The 14171-nt window shown below is 30.3% G+C and overlaps 1 protein-coding gene across 1 annotated transcript; it reads right to left on the reverse strand.

Annotated features, from left to right (window-relative positions):
• Positions 1–1028: 1028 nt before the first annotated feature.
• On the reverse strand, positions 1029–13342 carry LOC134689978 (deleted in malignant brain tumors 1 protein-like). The gene is made up of 11 exons (XM_063549948.1): positions 13212–13342; positions 11866–12053; positions 11489–11627; positions 8479–8666; positions 8054–8192; positions 6186–6373; positions 5754–5892; positions 3915–4102; positions 3480–3618; positions 1528–1715; positions 1029–1231 (listed from the first exon to the last, which is right to left on the reverse strand). The coding sequence occupies exons 2-11, from the start codon at positions 12044–12046 to the stop codon at positions 1029–1031; spliced, it is 1692 nt and encodes a 563-aa protein (XP_063406018.1). The 5' UTR covers positions 12047–12053; positions 13212–13342.
• Between the last annotated feature and the right edge of the window lie 829 nt (positions 13343–14171).

A 14171-nucleotide genomic window follows, 5' to 3' on the forward strand; every position in this document is an offset into this window, starting at 1 on the left:
ATAACAAACATTTTAGAAAACTGTCATACATTGATAGTATATAATTAAAAGAATTTGAAAAACAGAAAGTCATGAAGGCCCACCTCCTTGATTTTTAGATATGAATTATTGAAAATTTGACTGGAATTGACCATCTATCAAGTCTATACCTCATTGATTATAAGAACCTTTTTTTCAAAAATGGAAACGATTTTTAAATTAGTTTTTTTAACCTCATGTGATAAAATCATGAAGAGAAAAGTAAAGAGAAGCGGGCATTTGTTTATTACTGCATTACAAATAAATAGTTCAGAGTATCTGACAAAAGTTCAAAACAAAGAGAGGTGAATATTCGAAAGAGTAACACTCAAATAATGTTTAATAAAATAACAATTATAATTAGAAATTACCATAGAAGCAACTGTCTTTTTTGGCCAGTAGATAATAAAGTGAGTAAATTTTCTAATAGTTCGTGATACATAGTTGTCCAGAACTCTCTTAACTAATAAATAGCTATTATAAATAGTTTAATTGTTCTAAACAAAAACAGTGTTTCAGTTTAAAAGAACGATATCAAGCCTATCAAACGGACTTCTTATAACAAAACACTTACGAAGACAAAATGGATTCAATATGAATTTCATATAAGATGTCTGATTCTTAATTGATTAATTGACACTTATCGATGATTTTAAATGCTTGTCCACTAATTTTAAACTGCCAAAAAGTTAAATTATATTGAATACGTGATTAAAAATACATTCTCGAAATGCTAATATAATGCCTCTGTTATGAATGCTTTATGTAATCGTGTATCATTTGTTTATGTAATTTACAAATAGTATAATAAAAGTATGGTTTTTTTTATCTTTAAACACAGAACAAAAAAACTAAATTCAAAAATTCAATTGTTGGCTCTTTTTTTTCATATCAGCAGCTTTAATTGTAATTCTTGTTTGTTACCAAGTTGGGAATGCGTTTTCACATATAGCTGTATAAACGAACTTCCAATTTTAAAATTCTGATAGTACGTTTTAGATTTTGGTCAATTAATCAAATGTGTGCACTTGTTTTTCTGCTTTAAACATGTAACATGTTAAACGTTTTACACACCAATATCCGAGCTGTCTACAGGCTACTGCGGCATCAATATCACCAAAGTAATTTTCACATACTGTTCCCCATTCACCTTTATAATGAATTTCAAGTCGTCCTTTATTCTCAGCTTGCTTCGAACCTAAACGTAAAGTACCTGCAAAAAAGAGGCATTCAAATAAAAACATGTACTTTTCTGCAAGCAGAAGCGTTAATATAAGGAAAATGTACTATTTATTACAGGTGTTTGAACTTTCAAACTTTGTATATTCAAAATACACAAATTTCACTCCTTTTCAATTATTTGATATACTATTGTTTTGAGTATAATTTGTTTATCGTATATAATAACATGATGGAAACGTTGACCCTCAGAATGTTGTGTGTTATCTGTATGCTAAAATGTATATTGTCATACGATTGCCTCAAATTAAGTATTGAACAACATTCTACCTTCATCTTCCGTTGAACAGTTGAAAAAACAATGGATGCCAACATCTTTATAGTGTTCACACTGTGCTGTATGGACATTGTATGTACAGTTCACTAATTGACTTTCTGAACCAGAGCAAGCTACGTCAGTAAACCAAATGGTACCCTGACCGTCCTGTACACGAGATGCGGCAATCACCATTCCTGAACTATAAATAAATAAAAGGAACAGGTATATAGACATCCACAACTTTCTGTTCAGAACTAAGGCCGTGTTCACATTAACCTAAATTCGGTGTTGTGTTAGTGTAACTCACACGTAAACTAAACACAATTGCGTTCCCATTGACAAAACTCAATGTTTACATGTAGTTTAAATCATGTTTTACCTACACACAGTCGATAGTCAATGTAGGCCTTGTGTAGGTTAAGTGTACACAAAACTAGGCATTTAGGACATTAGTTTTATCGTGTATATATTTAAGGAGGAAACTTATTTTGAGTAAAATTGATATTTTTGATTATTATTATAGTTGTCTAAATTTTATAGATTTTTTTTTGTTAAAAAAAATTAACGTACTTTCAAGATTAAAGCAGCATCATTGCCGAACCCATAAGGCATGAACCAATTGATTTTCGGGGGGGGGGGGTATTATAGTCGAGTATAAAACATAAAAGCAAGGGGGTGGGGTGGTGAGCTATGGATTTTGTTTTGGAAAGTCTATCTTTAGGTGCTATCTGTTTTGCAATTGTTATAAACAGTGCAGTAACATATTGCTATTTTTGAAACACAGACGAATATTTTTCATTGACTTGATTGTCAAATGTTCTCAGTTTTCATTTTCAGGATGTTCGATACTCTGTTTAGAAATAACAAACATTTTAGAAAACTGTCATACATTGATAGTATATAATTAATAGAATTTGAAAAACAGAAAGTCAAGAAGGCCCACCTCCTTGATTTTTAGATATGAATTATTGAAAATTTGACTGGAATTGACCATCTATCATGTCTATACCTCATTTAATATAAGAACCTTTTTTCAAAAATCATGAAAAAATGGAAACGATTTTTGAAATTAGTTTTTTTAACCTCATGTGATAAAATCATGAAGAGAAAAGTAAAGAGAAGCGGGCATTTGTTTATTACTGCATTACAAATAAATAGTTCAGAGTATCTGACAAAAGTTCAAAACAAAGAGAGGTGAATATTCGAAGGATTAACACTCAAGTAATGTTTAATAAAATAACAATTATAATTAGAAATTACTATAGAATCAACTGTCTTTTTTTGGCCAGTTGATAATAAAGTGAGTAAATTTTCTAATAGTTCGTGATACATAGTTGTCCAGAACTCTCTTAACTAATAAATAGCTATTATAAATAGTTTAATTGTTCTAAACAAAAACAGTGTTTCAGTTTAAAAGAACGATATCAAGCCTATCAAACGGACTTCTTATAACAAAACACTTACGAAGACAAAATGGATTCAATATGAATTTCATATAAGATGTCTGATTCTTAATTGATTAATTGACACTTATCGATGATTTTAAATGCTTGTCCACTAATTTTAAACTGCCAAAAAGTTAAATTATATTGAATACGTGATTAAAAATACATTCTCGAAATGCTAATATAATGCCTCTGTTATGAATGCTTTATGTAATCGTGTATCATTTGTTTATGTAATTTACAAATAGTATAATAAAAGTATGTTTTTTTTATCTTTAAAGACAGAACAAAAAAACTAAATTTAAAAATTCAATTGTTGGCTCTTTTTTTTCATATCAGCAGCTTTAATTGTAATTCTTGTTTGTTACCAAGTTGGGAATGCGTTTTCACATATAGCTGTATAAACGAACTTCCAATTTTAAAATTCTGATAGTACGTTTTAGATTTTGGTCAATTAATCAAATGTGTGCACTTGTTTTTCTGCTTTAAACATGTAACATGTTAAACGTTTTACACACCAATATCCGAGCTGTCTACAGGCTACTGCGGCATCAATATCACCAAAGTAATTTTCACATACTGTTCCCCATTCACCTTTATAATGAATTTCAAGTCTTCCTTTATTCTCAGCTTGCTTCGAACCTAAACGTAAAGTACCTGCAAATAAGAGGCATTCAAATAAAAACATGTACTATTCTGCCAGCAGAAGCGTTAATATAAGGAAAATGTACTATTTATTACAGGTGTTTGAACTTTCAAACTTTGTATATTCAAAATACACAAATTTCACTCCTTTTCAATTATTTGATATACTATTGTTTTGAGTATAATTTGTTTATCGTATATAATAACATGATGGAAACGTTGACCCTCAGAATGTTGTGTGTTATCTGTATGCTAAAATGTATATTGTCATAAGATTGCCTCAAATTAAGTATTGAACAACATTCTACCTTCATCTTCCGTTGAACAGTTGAAAAAACAATGGATGCCAACATCTTTATAGTGTTCACACTGTGCTGTATGGACATTGTATGTACAGTTCACTAATTGACTTTCTGAACCAGAGCAAGCTACGTCAGTAAACCAAATGGTACCCCGACCGTCCTGTACACGAGATGCGGCAATCACCATTCCTGAACTATAAATAAATAAAAGGAACAGGTATATAGACATCCACAACTTTCTGTTCAGAACTAAGTAACTCAAGCGTATTGCTTTGTGATGTAGTATATCTGAAAATTCATGGCACTCTGTGGAAAAATATGGCAAGATAAACACGACGTGAACAAAATGATTTCGGGAAGTACTAGTCTCTATGGTACTTTATTGTGCAAGATGAACAATAAGATTTAGCGAGGTGCGAGGTTATTGACGAATACAGTTGGTAGTTATAGTGCAGTTCAAATTACTTCAAACACTAACTGATGTTCTAATTTATTTTAATTTGCCAATGTTCCAATTCCAAAAACTGTTATCGGTATCTTTAGTATTTGTATAAACCTAATTTATGAAATGTTCAACCATAGAGCAAATGTAAGTCTATCATTAGGTGCTATCTGTTTTGCAATTGTTATAAACAGTGCAGTAACATATTGCTATTTTTGAAACACAGACAAATATTTTTCATTGACTTGATTGTCAAATGTTCTCAGTTTTCATTTTCAGGATGTTCGATACTCTGTTTAGAAATAACAAACATTTTAGAAAACTGTCATATATTGATAGTATATAATAAAAATAATTTGAAAAACAGAAAGTCATGAAGGCCCACCTCCTTGATTTTTAGATATGAATAATGGAAATTTGACTGGAATTGACCATCTATCATGTCTATACCTCATTTAATATAAGAACCTTTTTTCAAAAATCATGAAAAAATGGAAACGATTTTTAAATTAGTTTTTTTAACCTCATCTGATAAAATCATGAAGAGAAAAGTAAAGAGAAGCGGGCATTTGTTTATTACTGCATTAAAAATAAATAGTTCAGAGTATCTGACAAAAGTTCAAAACAAAGAGAGGTGAATATTCGAAAGATTAACACTCAAGTAATGTTTAATAAAATAACAATTATAATTAGAAATTACCATAGAAGCAACTGTCTTTTTTTGGCCAGTAGATAATAAAGTGAGTAAATTTTCTAATAGTTCGTGATACATAGTTGTCCAGAACTCTCTTAACTAATAAATAGCTATTATAAATAGTTTAATTGTTCTAAACAAAAACAGTGTTTCAGTTTAAAAGAACGATATCAAGCCTATCAAACGGACTTCTTATAACAAAACACTTACGAAGACAAAATGGATTCAATATGAATTTCATATAAGATGTCTGATTCTTAATTGATTAATTGACACTTATCGATGATTTTAAATGCTTGTCCACTAATTTTAAACTGCCAAAAAGTTAAATTATATTGAATACGTGATTAAAAATACATTCTCGAAATGCTAATATAATGCCTCTGTTATGAATGCTTTATGTAATCGTGTATCATTTGTTTATGTAATTTACAAATAGTATAATAAAAGTATGTTTTTTTATCTTTAAAGACAGAACAAAAAAACTAAATTTAAAAATTCAATTGTTGGCTCTTTTTTTTCATATCAGCAGCTTTAATTGTAATTCTTGTTTGTTACCAAGTTGGGAATGCGTTTTCACATATAGCTGTAAAAAACGAACTTCCAATTTTAAATTTCTGATAGTACGTTTTAGATTTTGGTCAATTAATCAAATGTGTGCACTTGTTTTTCTGCTTTAAACATGTAACATATTAAACGTTTTACACACCAATATCCGAGCTGTCTACAGGCTACTGCGGCATCAATATCACCAAAGTAATTTTCACATACTGTTCCCCATTCACCTTTATAATGAATTTCAAGTCGTCCTTTATTCTCAGCTTGCTTCGAACCTAAACGTAAAGTACCTGCAAATAAGAGGCATTCAAATAAAATAATGTACTATTCTGCAAGCAGAAGCGTTAATATAAGGAAAATGTACTATTTATTACAGGTGTTTGAACTTTCAAACTTTGTAGATTCACAATACACTACTTTCACTCCTTTTCAATTATTTGATATATTGTTTGGAGTATACTTTGTTTATCGTATATAATAACATGATGGAAACGTTGACCCATAGAATTTTGTGTGTTATCTGTATGCTAAAATGTATATTGTCATACGATTGCCTCAAATTAAGTATTGAACAACATTCTACCTTCATCTTCCGTTGAACAGTTGAAAAAACAATGGATGCCAACATCTTTATAGTGTTCACACTGTGCTGTATGGACATTGTATGTACAGTTCACTAATTGACTTTCTGAACCAGAGCAAGCTACGTCAGTAAACCAAATGGTACCCTGACCGTCCTGTACACGAGATGCGGCAATCACCATTCCTGAACTATAAATAAATAAAAGGAACAGGTATATAGACATCCACAACTTTCTGTTCAGAACTACAAAATGTAAGTAACTCAAGCGTATTGCTTTGTGATGTAGTATATCTGAAAATTCATGGCACTCGGTGGAAAAATATGGCAAGATAAACACGACGTGAACAAAATGATTTCGGGAAGTACTAGTCTCTATGGTACTTTATTGTGCAAGATGAACAATTAAGATTTAGCGAGGTGCGAGGTTATTGACGAATACAGTTGGTAGTTATAGTGCAGTTCAAATTACCTCAAACACTAACTGATGTTCTAATTTATTTTAATTTGCCAATGTTCCAATTCCAAAAACTGTTATCGGTAACTTTAGTATTTGTATAAACCTAATTTATGAAATGTTCAACCATAGATCAAATGTAAGTCTATCTTTAGGTGCTATCTGTTTTGCAATTGTTATAAACAGTGCAGTAACATATTGCTATTTTTGAAACACAGACAAATATTTTTCATTGACTTGATTGTCAAATGTTCTCAGTTTTCATTTTCAGGATGTTCGATCCTCTGTTTAGAAATAACAAACATTTTAGAAAACTGTCATACATTGATAGTATATAATTAATAGAATTTGAAAAACAGAAAGACATGAAGGCCCACCTCCTTGATTTTTAGATATGAATAATGAAAATTTGACTGGAATTGACCATCTATCATGTCTATACTTCATTTAATATAAGAACCTTTTTTCAAAAATCATGAAAAAATGGACACGATTTTTAAATTAGTTTTTTTAACCTCATGTGATAAAATCATGAAGAGAAAAGTAAAGAGAAGCGGGCATTTGTTTATTACTGCATTACAAATAAATAGTTTAGAGTATCTGACAAAAGTTCAAAACAAAGAGAGGTGAATATTCGAAAGATTACCACTCAAGTAATGTTTAATAAAATAACAATTATAATTAGAAATTACCATTGAAGCAACTGTCTTTTTTTTGGCCAGTAGATAATAAAGTGAGTAAATTTTCTAATAGTTCGTGATACATAGTTGTCTAGAACTCTCTTAACTAATAAATAGCTAGTAATAATAGCTCACTCAAGTTTAATTGTTCTTAACACAAACAGTGTTTCAGTTTAAAAGAACGATATCAAGCCTATCAAACGGACTTCGTGTATCAAAACACATACGAAGATAAAAAGGATTCAATATGAATTTCATAAAAGATGTATGATGCCTAATTGATTAATTGACACTTATCGATGATTTTAAATGCTTATCCACTAATTTCAAACTGCCAAAATATTAAAATATATTGAATATGCGATTGAAAATACATTCTCGAAATGCTAAATTAAATATAAGGCCTCAGTAATGAATGCTTGATGTAATCGTGTATCATTTGTTTATGTAATTTACAAATAGTAAAATAAAAGTATGGTTTTTTTTATCTTTAAAAATAGAACAAAAAAACTAAATTTAAAAATTCAATTGTTGGCTCTTCTTTTTCATATCAGCAGCTTTAATTGTAATTCTTGTTTGTTACCAAGTAGGGAATGCGTTTTCACATATAGGTGTAAAAAACGAACTTCCAATTTTAAATTTCTGATATTACGTTATAGATTTTGGTCAATTAATGAAATGTGTGCACTTGTTATTCTGCTTTAAACATGTTACATGTTAAACGTTTTACACACCAATATCCGAGCTGTCTACAGGCTACTGCGGCATCAATATCACCAAAGTAATTTTCACATACTGTTCCCCATTCACCTTTATAATGAATTTCAAGTCGTCCTTTATTCTCGGCTTGCTTCGATCCTAAACGTAAAGTACCTGCAAATAAGAGGCATTCATATAAAAAAATGTATTTTTCTGCAAGCAGAAGCGTTTATATAAGGAAAATGTACTATTTGTTACAGGTGTTTGAAACTTTGTAGATTCAAAATACACAAATTTCACTCTTTTTCATTTATTTGATATATTGTTTTGTGTATAATTTGTTTATCTTATATAAAAACATGATGGCAACGTTGACCCTCATAATTTTGTGTGTTATCTGTATGCTAAAATGTATATTGTCACACGATTGTCTTACATTAAGTATTGAACAACATTCTACCTTCATCTTCCGTTGAACAGTTGAAAAAACAATGGATGCCAACATCTTTATAGTGTTCACACTGTGCTGTATGGACATTGTAAGTACAATTCACTAATTTACTTTCTGAACCAGAGCAAGCTACGTCAGTTAACCAAATGGTACCCTGACCATCCTGTACACGAGATGCGGCAATTACCATTCCTGAACTATAAATAAATGTTAGGTACAGGTTTACAGACATCCACAACTTTCTGTTTAGTGATCTTAATTCTGTCAGATTATTTTATAAATTCGTTTAAATACATAAATATCCTTTTAACAACAATACGTACAGATACACTTCCACACTATCTTATCAAATAAAAGTTTTCCTATTTAATTAAATAGTCGTTTGGTAAATCTGAATTCAAATATATTTGCTGCAACTCATTTAAAGCCTTTTTTTTTAAAGAGAAAAGTATATATGCTAGATATACTTACTGGAGGTGTGATGAGATGATTGAAGCAGTTAATGTTTTCCTTGATAACATTTGTTCACGTTTCGGCAAGAAAGTTTATCGACAGGTTATAGGTAACCCTATGGTCACTATTTGCGCCCCTTTAATAGCAGACTTGTTTTTGTACTGTTACGAATCCCAGTTTATGACTAAACTCACTAAATTCAACAACACTTACCATTATCTTGATGATATTTTTTCGTTAAATAATCAAGAATTTTCTCAATATTCTGCTGAAATGTACCCCAAAGAACTTAATTTAAATAAATGAAATTTAAACTGTTATAACTGTCGTCTTCTAGATTTAGATATTTCGTTTTTAAACGGGAAACTCCACACTAAAATTTACAACAAAAGGGACGATTTTTCGTTTTTAGATGGTGATGTTCCTTTGGCATCATCTTACAGTGTTTATATTTCACAGCCCGTGCGCTATGCCCGTGTCAGGTATGACGTTTTTTTTTATTTTAACAAACGTAATCTATGTATTACTGGTAAATTATTAAATCAGGGATATCGTTACAATAGATTACTTAAAACCTTTAATAATTTTTTTCCATAAATATAAAGATTTGGTTTTACCTGTATTATACTTATTTCAAACGAAAAAGCACACCCTTGTTTTTACGGAAATTTTGTTTACCGTGCCCGGAAATTTAGAAATGATCCTTGTAAACTTATCGCTCCTTTAAATCAACTTATTCTAAAAAGGTTACCAATTCAACACTGTAATAAGAACATTGAATATTGTTTTAATTGGTATACATATTGATTTTGTTTACAGTAAATTAAAAGCAAACTAAATATCATTGTATGTTATAAACATATACACATTTATGGATCTACAATCTGTCGATACCTGTATCTTGGCATTGCACAAGGTAATTTTTTTCTCTAACTGTTTATGACGTCTTTACACTTACTCCATTGGATGTTGGATGTGTACGGATTGATAATGTAGTCTTAGATGCATGATTTTTTATTAGTTGTTAGTGGCTTTGCACTAGTTGTCAGTTAACTACGAGTACTTTCAATTCTGTTTCTAGTGTCTTTTTGTTTTTGGGATGTACAAATACCCTGCCACGTCCACTTGTATTCTTGTCCATCTGACGAGTTAAACCTTTTTCAACTGATTTGTATAGTTCGTTCTTATGTTGTACTGTTATACCACTGTCCCAGGTAAGGGGGGGTTTGGATCCCGCTAACATCTTTAACTCCGCCACAATATTTATGTATGTGTCTGTTCCAAGTCAGGAGCCTGTGATTCAGTGGTTGTCGTTTGTTAATGGGTTACATATTTGTTTTCCGTTGTTTTGTTTTTTATATAAATAAGGCCGTAAGTTTTCTCATTTGAATTGTTTTACATTGTCCTTTCGGAGCCTTTTAAAGCTGACTATGCGGTATGACCTTTGCTCATTGTTGAAGGCCGTATGGTGACCTGTAATTCTTAATTTTTGTGCCATTTTTGGTCTCTTGTGGGGAGATGTCTCAGTGGGAAATCATACCACATCTTCTTTTTTAGAATATTTTTTTAAAGAAAACAACCTCATCTTCCTGAAACCAATACGATAAAACGTAAGCACATTGCTTAGTGATGTTGTATACCTGGAAAGAAACCGAAGAGCTTGCTTGACAAATATGAATATACAAACATAACGGGAAACAGTGGTTCAGTTGTTTCTATGTTACTTGAATGTGTCCGTGCAAGAGCAACACTATTACTTATCTGGGTTAAATGAGGTGCAGGAATAGTGACGCATACAGATTGGAGGTATATTTTACAGTACCTTAAAACAATACTTGCTTTATGAACCTATTTTCCCTATTCCAATCAAATGTAGCAGTACCTTTAACATGTGTATTTATTAAAACGGTATAAGAAATAAACCTCTGTATATGAAATGATATAAGGGCTCACTAAGGTTTACTTGTAATAAACACAACCAATCTTACAGTTTAAAAAGAACGGTATTAAGCCTATGAAACGGACCTCTTATAGAAAAAAAGACAGAACGAATTCAATGTGCATTTCATAGAAAACGTATGATTGTTATCTTAATTTACTAATTAATACTTATCTATGAATAAAAATGCTCGTCCGCAAATTTCAAATTATCATACTGTTAAATGGTATTGAATACGTGATTGAAAAAAAGATCTCGAAATGGAAATATGATGCCTTCGTAATTTATGATGTATGTAATTTGGAATCATTTGTTTATATAGTTTACAAATGGTATAATAAAATCAAACAGATAAAAAAACAAAATCTTTCAATTTAATTAATGTCTTTTGTATTTTATTTCACCCGCTTATATATTAGTAGGCTAACTGCTGGCTGAATGCTTTCAATATCAAATCAATAATTTATCGTTTGTTAATAAGAGGGGTATGCGTTTTTACATAAATCTGTAAACAAAAACTTCGAATTTTGAATTTCTGGTTGTACTTCTTGAAGTTTGGTCAATTTATCAAACATTTGTACTTGTTATTCTGCATTAAACATATTACATGTTAAACCTTTTACACACCAATATCCAAGCTGTATACAGGCTACTGCGGCATCAACATCACCAAAGTAATTTTCACATACTGTTCCCCATTCACCTTTATAATGAATTTCAAGTCGTCCTTTATTCTCAGCTTGCTTCGAACCTAAACGTAAAGTACCTGCAAAGAAGACGTATTTATATAAAGAAAATGTACTATCTACTATGGGTGTTACAAATTCTGTAGATTCAAAATACGCAGATTTTATTCTTTTTCAATTATTTGATATATTGTTTTGCTTATAATTTGTTTATCTTATATAATAACATGATGGCAACGTTGACTCTCATAATTTTGTATGTTAAAATATATATTGTCATACGATTGCTTCAAATCTAAGTATTAAACAACATCCTACCTTCATCTTCCGTTGAACAGTTGAGAAAACAATGGATGCCAACATCTTTATAGTGTTCACACTGTGCTGTATGGACATTGTATGTACAATTCACTAATTTACTTTCTGAACCTGAGCAAACTACGTCAGTTAACCAAATGGTACCCTGACCATCCTGTACACGAGATGCGGCAATCACCATTCCTGAACTATAAATAAATGTTAGGTACAGGTTTATAGACATCCACAACTTTCTGTTTAGTAATCTTAATTCTGTCAGATTATTTAAAAATTCGTTTAAACACATAAATATCCCTTTAACAACAATGCGTACAGATTCATTTTTAAAGCAAACAATCTACTTTTCTGGTAAGCCAATACGATAAAACGTAAGCGCATTGCTTGGTGATGTGGTATATCTGAAAAAAAACCCGAAGAGCTTGCTCGACAAATATGAATATACAAACATAACGAGAACATTTTGGTTCGGTTGTTTCTATGTTACTTTAATGTGTCCGTGCAAGAGCAACAATATTACTTATCTGGGTTAAATGAGTGTCAGGATTAGTGACGCATACAGATTGTAGGTATATTTCATGGTACCTTAAAACACTACGTCATTTTTGAACCTATTTTACCTATTCCAATTAAATGTATCAGTACCTTTAACATTTGTATTTATTAAAACGGTATCAGAAATAAACCTATATATATGAAATGTTATAAGGGCTCACTTAAGTTAAATTGCTATAAACACAACCAATCTTAGTTTAAAAGAACGATATTAAGCCTATCAAACGGACTTCTTGTAACAAAAAAACTTACTAAGACAGAACGATTTCAATATGCATTTAAAAGAAGATGTATGATGCTTATCTTAATTTACTTATTGATACTTATCTATGAATATAGATGCTTGTCCGCTAATGTCAAATTGACACACTGTTAAATGAATTGAATATGTGATTGAAAAAACATTTCAAAATGGAAATATGATGCCTCCATAATTTATGATTAATGTAATTTGGTATCATTTGTTTATAAAATTTACGAATGGTATAATAAAAGTATGATCTCTTTTTATCTTTAAAAACAGGTAAAAAAACGAAATCTTAAAATTTAATTGATGTCTTTTATATTTCATTTCATCAGCATTTATATTATTAGTAGGCTTACTGCTGGTTGAATGCTTTCAATATCAAATCAATAAGTTATTATTTGTTAACAAGAGGGGTATGCGTTTTCACATGTAGCTGTTAAAAAAAACTTCGAATTTTAAATCCTTGATAGTACTTTTGGTCAATTTATCAAATATTTGCACTTGTTATTCTGCTTAAGACATGGTACATGTTAAATGTTTTACACACCAATATCCGAGCTGTCTACATGCTACTGCTGCATCAACATTATCAAAATCATTATCACATACTGTTCCCCATTCACCTTCGTGATATATTTCTAATCGTCCTTTATTGTTTTGGGTTGTCCAAATAATACGCAAATCTCCTGTAGATAGATTTTCAAAAAGGAAATTGAATTTTCATAAACACAGACTACATGCATTTTCGGAGACATGTGTCAGATGCTAAAAAAGAACGTTTCGATATTGGAAATAGTCTTTGAGAATGATTGATGTTAACATACATTTTCATATACACATGTTTGGTTTAATCATTCGCGAGAAAGTAACAAAAATGATTATACACTCAAATATGTAATAAAAGAACCAAACAATAAAATCTGCAACTATCCTGTTATCAAATAATTATAAGTTTGTGTTCTTATATTAATTCCGTTAAATCCTGATTATAATATTGCGCTAAGTCATCAATGTGTTTTGGTCAACGTGTTGGTTGACAATTATTTTGTACTCCATATGATACATAATTGATAATGGAAATGAAGAATATGCCAAAAAACATCAAAAAAAACAAAGAGCAGAAAATTGTATTTGTATCTACGTAATGTGCACTGGAAATACAAAAGAGTATCAAGTATAAACGCATATCAAATGAATTAAACAAACCTGATAGCTGACCATTGACCTGCATTACCAGTGTCATCACAGCAAGAAGTAGTATCCATATCAGTTGACTCATTCCGCCTTTAACATGTTTAAGATACAATATTGTTTTGATTGAAGGTTAGCAGTATTATAGATTATTTCATAACATCAACATTGTTAGTTATGAATTATTGATATCAATCAAAACACGTACGAAACTCATTTTAATGTAATAATTTTCTTAAAACCTTAATAAAAAAAACCACAAGGATTTAATTTGTACATACCACTTAACCAAGTTTCCAAATTTTGCTAGATTTTA

This window comes from Mytilus trossulus, chromosome 11, assembly GCF_036588685.1.
Source record: "Mytilus trossulus isolate FHL-02 chromosome 11, PNRI_Mtr1.1.1.hap1, whole genome shotgun sequence".
Classification (NCBI taxonomy): Eukaryota; Metazoa; Mollusca; class Bivalvia; order Mytilida; family Mytilidae; genus Mytilus; species Mytilus trossulus.

Excerpts from the sequence above, each read along its gene's own strand:
- LOC134689978 (XM_063549948.1), bottom strand. The coding sequence starts at position 12,046 with ATGGTGATTGCCGCATCTCGTGTACAGGATGGTCAGGGTACCATTTGG. Across the intron at positions 8,667-11,488 it reads TGTATACAGCTTGGATATTG|TTCAGGAATGGTAATTGCCG; the intron begins GTGTGTAAAAGG and ends ATTTATTTATAG. Across the intron at positions 3,619-3,914 it reads CTGTTCAACGGAAGATGAAG|GTACTTTACGTTTAGGTTCG; the intron begins GTAGAATGTTGT and ends TCTTATTTGCAG.